At 29.1% G+C, this 8785-nt stretch overlaps 1 protein-coding gene across 1 annotated transcript; it reads left to right on the forward strand.

Moving 5' to 3' along the window:
• Positions 1-512: 512 nt before the first annotated feature.
• LOC110614411 (plant cysteine oxidase 3) lies at positions 513-5923 on the forward strand. The gene is made up of 5 exons (XM_021755936.2): positions 513-900; positions 1490-1641; positions 2024-2186; positions 5217-5417; positions 5578-5923. Exons 1-5 carry the CDS (start codon positions 780-782, stop codon positions 5703-5705), a joined length of 765 nt encoding a protein of 254 aa, XP_021611628.1. The 5' UTR covers positions 513-779; the 3' UTR covers positions 5706-5923.
• Positions 5924-8785: the final 2862 nt, after the last annotated feature.

An 8785-nucleotide genomic window follows, 5' to 3' on the forward strand; every position in this document is an offset into this window, starting at 1 on the left:
TATCAAATTTATTCCTAAACTATACTATGAAATTAAAAAATATTAAATTGATCTAAAATTGCTCTTAAACTATCATTGTAACCCAAATAAAACTATTATTTATCAGGATAATTATGTATTTTCAATTTATTTGATCTTATTTAATTTATTTAAGATAAAAAATAAATGTTTTTCTTCATGATGGAACATAGACATTAAAAAATATAAGATACTCTTAATTTTTTTTACAAATTATTAAATAAAATTAGATATGTATTCAATTTCTCTCATAATTTCTATTTATTTTTTTAATTATTTTAAAATTATTATTTATTTTTAAACTATTATAATTTTATTTTATTTTAAATATTTAATAAAATATAATGTAATTATAATTAGAAAATTAATAAAAAGAAATTACATTTTATGAAAAAGTAAAGGAGAAAAAAATTATGAGATAATTAAAATATTCATATATTATTTTAAGATTGAAAAAAAATCAAAACTCTTAATAATTTTCATAAGCAATATGCCCATACTGGCTCGCTGCTGGTTGCACATCGTGGCTGTCTATGGAGATTCCAAATTCCACTGGCACAGAAACAAACAGCTAAACAAGCAATCACATTTGGTCCAACAAAATCTGAAATTTATATAGTTTAACCTCTATTTCTTCAATATTCTCATTCATTGCCAAAATGTTTTCATAATTACACCAAACAACTGATAAGGCCAGGAGGATTGTTTTAGAAGCCAGAAACAACCCGCTTTTCTCTGTGTGTTTCAGGAGCCACGTTAACATGGTGGAGCAAAGCTCCTCTTCTAAGGTTCATGCTATTTACGATCTCTGCACAACCACCTTCACGCCTTCAGGAATTCATTCTTCTTCCTCTGCTATCCACAAGCTCTGCTCTCTTTTGGGTATTTTTCTTTTTTGCCTTTTTTATTGATTTGTGTCTGCTAGGCTCAATTCTTGGGTGTGTTTCTTAAATTATGTGGAAATTCAAAGTGTTTGCTATGTTTTAAGCCTGAAATTGGGAAATGAATCTTTTGTCAATTTTTGGGTTTTATTTCAATTGGGAAACAAATTTCCTTTTTCTTTTTTTTTTCCTTTAATGCCGTTTTGGTCAAATGAGATATGGTTTCTTCTGATTTATTGCAAAAAGAACATTCTAACTCGATCATAATACGCACTCCAGAAATGCTTGATAGCAGGGAATCAAATTATCAAGCCAATGACACTTATCCATTTTCAGCTTTTAATTTTATCACCATCTATGATTTTAATTTTAAATAGGAGACAATGCATAACTATGAATTATCACATATCATTTATCCCTTGTTTTTCCTGAATTTTATATACTGGAACCAGTTCCTCCTTAGCAACTTTTAATAACAAGATGGAATTGGGGATTTTTTGCTTTTTCAGAAGTATGATAAAGTCATATTACTGATTTACTTATGCTGCCTTTGTGGCTTTGATACATCATTACCTATTGCTGTTCTGCAGACACAGTTCAGCCTGCTGATGTAGGGCTTAAAGAGGAAAATCCGGATGATGATCGAGGGCATGGCTTTTTTGGACTGAACAGGTTAAGTCGGGCAGTTCGATGGGCACAACCAATTACGTACATAGATATTTACGAGTGTGATAGTTTTACGGTGAGCTTTTCCATCTTCCAGATGGAATTTGATTTGCTTTTAAGCTTGTTACAATGGCCCTCAGTCTGGAATATTATCAGACAGCCATCCATGTCTAAGTTTTAAAACTTGACATTTTATAACATACTTATTACTTAGCGTGCTCAACTTTAATGATACATGGTGTTTTTTCCCTGTCATTTCCCTTTCACGTTCTAGAATTTTTTTTTTTTGGGTGGATGTCCATGGTGCATGTATGTTGAGAAGCAAAAATTGGCTTGAAATTTTATATTAATAATTTTTAAGCAGCTCTTTTATGTGGACACATAATATGATAATCACATATGAAATATGGGTTCTAGCTGTTCAAAACTGCTTGATATGAAAGTAACTGTTCATGCAGATGTGTATATTCTGCTTTCCTACTTCCTCAGTTATTCCACTCCATGATCATCCTGGCATGACTGTTTTCAGCAAAGTTCTCTATGGCTCCTTGCATGTGAAAGCTTATGATTGGGTCGAACCTACCTGCATCAACGAAAACAAGGGATCCGGTTATCCACCAGGTTTGAACTTTCTGACTTGCTTTTCCAACTTCTGACATCACAAACTGAGTTCCACAAAATGAAAGGAACTGCTAACTTCTAATTATTTATTCCTATGGTCTTGATCTTCCTGCAGTAACTATTTTTATTTGAAATAGTTGGTGTGCTCTAACGCTAGACTGTAAAGTTAAGACCCTCTTCTGTTATTTGGGTGGTGGCCGTAATTGTTTTCTCTTTTAAGTCCTAGATTTATTTTAAATTCTAAGCAAAGTCTAATGTATCCAAAAACTATATTCATATTCTACTTGTTGATGTTGGTTTCATTTTGTGGAACATTTTATGGAACTGCATCATTTTCCTTTGTTAACTGTCAGTTGGAACCAGTGAATTTCTTATTCAAATTTGGATCACGTTTCTTCTACTCAGATGGAGTAGTACATATACATTTCCATGATGACCAAACAGATGTTGATCATTGAGTATTTACCTTTTTTCCCACTGGGAACTGAGTGGACCACAGTTGGCAGAATTAGGTGGTGGCAAGGGGAAGCCTTTCCCTCCCCCTCCCCCTCCCCAAAAAAGAAAAAAAAAATTTTGTTAGAATTTTTAATAGTTATAATGAATTTTATTTTATTTTTTATTAATTAGTCTCTCAAAATTTTTTATTAGCCCCTCCAAATATTTATAAAAAATCTTAAATATGTAAAATAAAATTTTCATTAGCTCCTCAAATTTTTAATTGGCTCCTAATAATTTATAATTCAATTATTATGATTTAATTGAAGCATATAATAATTTGATTGTCACTAAATGAGTACAAAAGCTCAACTAAAAATTAATTATTCAAACACTTTTGTGTTTATAAATTATAATTTGATTGGTGGTTATTATTTGAAAACTAAATACAATTTAATCTAATAATTTCATATCATATAACTTAGATCAAATGAGATTTTTGAAAAATTTTTTTCTCTATCTTCGCTCTTAAAATATAAAATTTTCACTATCTTCCCTCTTGTTTAGCTTGCACTTCTTTATGTAATTCAGATTAAAAAAATTTTATTTTTCTGTATAGTTAGAAAAATCTAAATGTCTCAATTCTCATGAAAATTTTGGATGTTTACTTTGTTATTTTACTAATCTATTTTATCATCTCTTCAATTTTAATAGTAATTATTATTTTTAATCTTTTGCTGTTATGCCATATATTTGGCTATTTAGCGTTTATATTTATTTTATGGCTTTCAGGTCTATGAATTTTATATAAGTTTTTTTTGGTATAATACTTTAATACAAACTTGTTTATATTTTCTAAAAATAATAAAACTTATATTATGAAATTATATACTAATCAAAATTATAACTATGTTAAAATTTATAATTATTATTGAAGTTTTTTTATATTATTTTAACCGGTAAAAACTTTATTATAGTTTGATATTGTGTTATTCTTATTTAATATATGTTTATGCACTCTATTTTTATGTATGTGCTTGCGTGTGTGCACAGGCGTGTGCATATGCGTGGTTTATTGATGCACTACAGTTGCACTACAAACCAAATAAAAATTTTCTGGTTCTGCTCCTGGTGGACTAGACCAATAATGTTGTCTAGCCATTCCACAATAGTTCCGTGCAATAACACAGCAAGTTCTTCTGTTTTGTTGCAAAAAGAAAAAATAAAAAATGGAGCCACTTTTTGGGACTATTATTGTTCAGAAGCAGCATAGTGTAATATTTTATGTAAACTTATTTCTGGTGGTTGTTCTACTACGTTGGTTGGTGCATGGTTCACAGATGGCACTTTACTTTGGAATTGCTTTATGACTAATATGATATCTACGTGTCAAATGTTGTTTTGTTTGATCCAGTGGAAAAAATTGGTATACTCACTATGTTTTGTTCATCTTCTGAATTATGTATGCATTCAGGGCAACATTCAGTTTGCCTTTTTAATGATTTTTAGTGGAATGGTGTTCTTTGTGAAAGCAGAAGTATCATTCCCTTATGATTGGTTAAATGTGAAACTAAGGTATTGATTCTTGCAATAATATGGAATTCACTATTGATACATTTGCAGAACTTTATCATCAATTCAAGAAGGGGAAAACTATCATCTGCATCATGTCAATTGTCTAGCAAGCAGCAAAAGAAAGAAATAAACAAAGAAAGAAAGCAAAACCCAACTTGGCAGCAACAATCATACTTGTGATAAATTGGAGACAACACTTACTGATGATAAAACAATAGAGACCAAAACTTGGTGCATATTTCTGTCCTAATCAAAGCTATATAACATCTACAATTCTACATTACATTCTAGACATAGAAGTAGAAGAAAGTATATTAATTTTGTTAAGGTCCTCATGAGAGGAATTAGGGATAAAGAGAACTATGGCAGTATATGACACTCAAAATTTTTCTTGCAGGTTTTTGTGAACCCAATTTTTTTTTTTTTAAAAAAGATATTAACTATTAAGGCACAATATCCAGACATATTGTCTGATATTCCAAGCAGATGCAATGTGAGGAAATGGGTAATCTTAGATTTTCCTGAGTAAACAGAAAAAGATTATGCAGATTCCCCTGACAGTTTCTTGACCTCCCATGAACCAAATACCACCTAATGAAAGAAATCCACAAATAACGTGACTATTCCTACTGTTGGCCTTGTCGCTAGAGCATGGTAAATTGGTAATGTGCAGCCTAAAGCAGTCCCTTTTATTGTGAAACTTTATATCCATTTGTAGTTTGGCAATGTATGTAAAGGAATTTGGTCAGTTGGATGATTGTTTTGTTTAAAATTGTGGAATTGCTGGATGAACATTACAGGATATTGATTTTTCTTGCCTGACCTGTACTAGGCTCTTCGTTATGAGTATGTCTCAACCATAGTTGTTATGAATGATGGCGGTTGTTTGGTTTTGTGTTGTCAAATTTATCTTAAAAATGGTAAAAAAATTTATGTGCCATTAGCAGCAGGAGTGGCTGTTGCAAAATTTGAAGTTAAAAAATGGCGCACACTTGTGACAATAATATATATATTTGGCAGTAAAGTTGGCAAAGTTGGCAGTTGATAAAGTTTTGACAGCTCCATGTGGGACATCAGTCTTGTATCCAAAAAGTGGGGGGAATCTCCATTGTTTCACTGCAGTCACCCCTTGTGCTGTGCTTGACATTCTTACACCATCTTACAATGAAGATGCAGGCAGGAAATGTACTTACTACCATGATTACCCTTATTCCGCATGTTGTAAGTATTCTTGTCTTTGTATTTACTATCTTTTTTAGTTCTCTGCAAGTAAATCTTCATCAATGCTGCATATGTTGGTTGAAATGCATATGTCATTCAAATTTCTAGTATGAGCAACATGATAGATGTTGGGTAGCTTATTGAACATGTTATCCTGCAGCTACAGGAAATACAATTGATTTTAGTGATGGAAAAGAAGAGGACTATGCATGGCTTGCAGAGATAGCAACGCCAGACGATCTTTATATGCGTCAAGGAGCATATGCAGGTCCAGCCATTAGTGCTTAGTTCTTATTATCAGTAGAATGCATGGCTGTTCCCTCATTTGATTCAAGCTTCATTGTGAATATGCCTGTAATAGCTTGCTTTCAACTGCAAATATCCTGCTATCTTGTGAGGATATCAGCATTATAGTTGACACAATTTTGCATGTGAAATTGTACTAATTGTATCATCAGGTCTCCAGTTAGTTTAATTATTTAACTTTTACAGGTTTCCCTTTTCAATTAATTTTCCATTTTCCTTAATCTAAGTTTATCTTATTCTATATATTTTTTTCTGGTTAACATTTCCTTTGATTTTTGGTAGTTCCACTCATCCTGTGCTGTTATTAGGAATGTCTTCTTTCCAAATGAATGATATTGGAGTTTGATAATATCTCAATGCCTTATTTGTTAAGGTCATTATAGTCTTACTCTTAAAATAAGTGAAAAAATATATACTCAAAAGGATAATGAAATTTCATTTTCTATTTTCTTTCTTTTGATAATTTTTTCATATTTTAGGGTTTAATTCCCCAACTACTTTGATGTCACACCAAAAACCATTTGCGCAAATGCAATGTAATTAAAATTTAATTGAGTTCCATTTGGCAAATACATTCTCACGCACATAAATTTACAAATAATAATGGAATTATAAAATTTCTCCTTATTCAGAGGCACACTTGTTTCTTTCAAGATTTTGAGAAAATGGGGTTTTTAATTGACATCTACATAGACTCTCTGCCAAAATTTCTCTAGATTTTCTAAGGTCTTATTGAAAGTTGATTGAAGCCAGGAACCAACGTAGGCACATACTCTGTTTACAAATTAAAAGCCAGTCGAAGTACATGATTCCAGTAAAAGAGAATAGAGGTGAAAGCACTAGCTTGCTAACCTTCACTACCCCATAAGGAGGGCCTCGGCGCATGAGGCTGAAGTGTCATAAATTCTTGCATAGCTAAATTATTTCCAGCATGATTACCTCCATTTGTGACATTGAAAGCAGGAACTGGCATAACAAGCTCCTTTGGCAATCCTTTTGCTCCACCACCTGCTCGACAAATGCTCAGAGAGACGCCAAGGATAGCATTAGCTCCTAGTTTTGACTTGTTTGGGTTTCCATCAATATCTAGCATAATAGCATCCACATCATCTTGGTTTCTTACAGAACATAAACGCCACAGTTATAACCAACATGTGAAAGAATCTACCCACGAGCATAATGTGATGCTGTAACAAAGGTATAATGACCGATTTTAGACTAGAAACTTGTTTGGTTGGAAATAACTTAACTAAAATTCTATTTATTTAGAAAAAATAACTTGTATTTAAAAAATATTTTCGTCAAAAATATTTTTCAATAAGATAATTTATTTTTTATTACTTAATTTTAATTTAAAAATAATATTTATTAAAAAATTTATATATATAAGTTTTAATAAGAGTTTAAAAGTGCTTTTAAAAAAATGACTTTCACTTTTTTTTATTTTTTTTTAAAATGACTTGATTTGTTCTTTAATTAGAAAAATATTTTTTATTAATTAAATTATTTGAATGTCTCAAATGCTAAAAATATTTTCTCATAAAATATGGAGCTCAAATAATTTTAAATTTTCAGGCAGTTTTAAAATTTTATATGTTTAGTTGAATTTTTTTTTTTTACCTTTTTGAAAATCAAAGCATTTGAATCAAACCAGGGCTAGGTGAGAAGTGGGTTCGTCTCTCAAACTTGTTGATTAAGCTTCCGATCCTCACACAGGCCTGCCATACCACAAGTTAAGGTGTTAATAATTTTTCCTTTTCCAAATAAAGTTAGGAGTTAATCTCTGTATTCAGGGCTATTTTTTTTATTTAATTAATAATTATTTAAAGTATTATTATTTCTTAAAATCGTTCTTTAAGATGCTAAATTTGAAAAAATTTATTATATTATTTTATTAATTTTAAAAAATAATTTTTATATTTTTAATTATAAAAAATTATGTAAACTTCAGACTTTAAGTGTCACAAAAATATTAATAATAAATTTTCGATGAATGTGATAAAAATGATTATTATTTATAAAATAAATATTTATGTTTTATTTAAAAATAATAAAAATATGAATAAATTAAATTAATTTGAATTATATTATTAATTTATCTAGTATAAAAGAGTTTAATTAAATTTTATTATATTCAAATTGATTCTAAATAATTGAATTTTTTTCAGAAATGAATTGAATTTTATTGATAGAATTTAATTTTTTTTAAAAAAAAATTATATATCAAATAGAGAAAAAAGATATAATTTATTTTTGGTAATATTAAACAAATAATAATATATTTAATTATTAAATAATATTATAACAATTCATATAAATTCTGTTGTATTTTAAGATTAAAGTATTGCATCTTAAATAATTTAAAACAACCAAATTCTAATTTGAAATAATCAAGATTAAATTATATAAAACATGATTACTAGAAGTCTAGAATTTATATGAAAATTAGTTGGAGATACAGATCCTGTTTATAATAATATAATTAGAGTAATTTTAAAATATTAAATTTTAATTAAAAAAAATATAGAATGTAATTATAATAAAATTAAAAATTATAATTCGATGTCTCACATTTATTAATTATACTGTAAGATATATTGTTTTGAGATCCAACATAATTGAAATACATAGATAATTAAAATGATTAAAAAAATAAATTTAGCAAATGAATTGATAATATTTTGAAAATAACGAAAAATAAAAAAATAAATAGAGGAAAAATCGTAATTCAATTAATGTTTTCTTAAACGCTGTTATTTATATTAATAATTTAAATAAATTAATTAGGATAACATTTTATTTATAGGAAACTTCTTAGCCCAAGTGTTTATATATTCTACCAATCAGAATTTATCAATTTATTTTTGCTTAGATGGATTTCTGCACTCCTTCTCACTTCACTCTCTCCTCTGTCTCTCTCCCCTTTGCTTCCTAATTCCGGCAATCCATCACCGGAAGGACATAAAATCCGGCCATCTTATTTCTCATTCTTCTTTTCCTTTGTTTTTTTCCTGCTTTTTCTTTTTCCCATTTTTCTCTTTCACTTCCGCGATTCTTCCTCT

Source organism: Manihot esculenta, chromosome 5 (genome assembly GCF_001659605.2).
Source record: "Manihot esculenta cultivar AM560-2 chromosome 5, M.esculenta_v8, whole genome shotgun sequence".
In the NCBI taxonomy this organism is placed as follows: domain Eukaryota; kingdom Viridiplantae; phylum Streptophyta; class Magnoliopsida; order Malpighiales; family Euphorbiaceae; genus Manihot; species Manihot esculenta.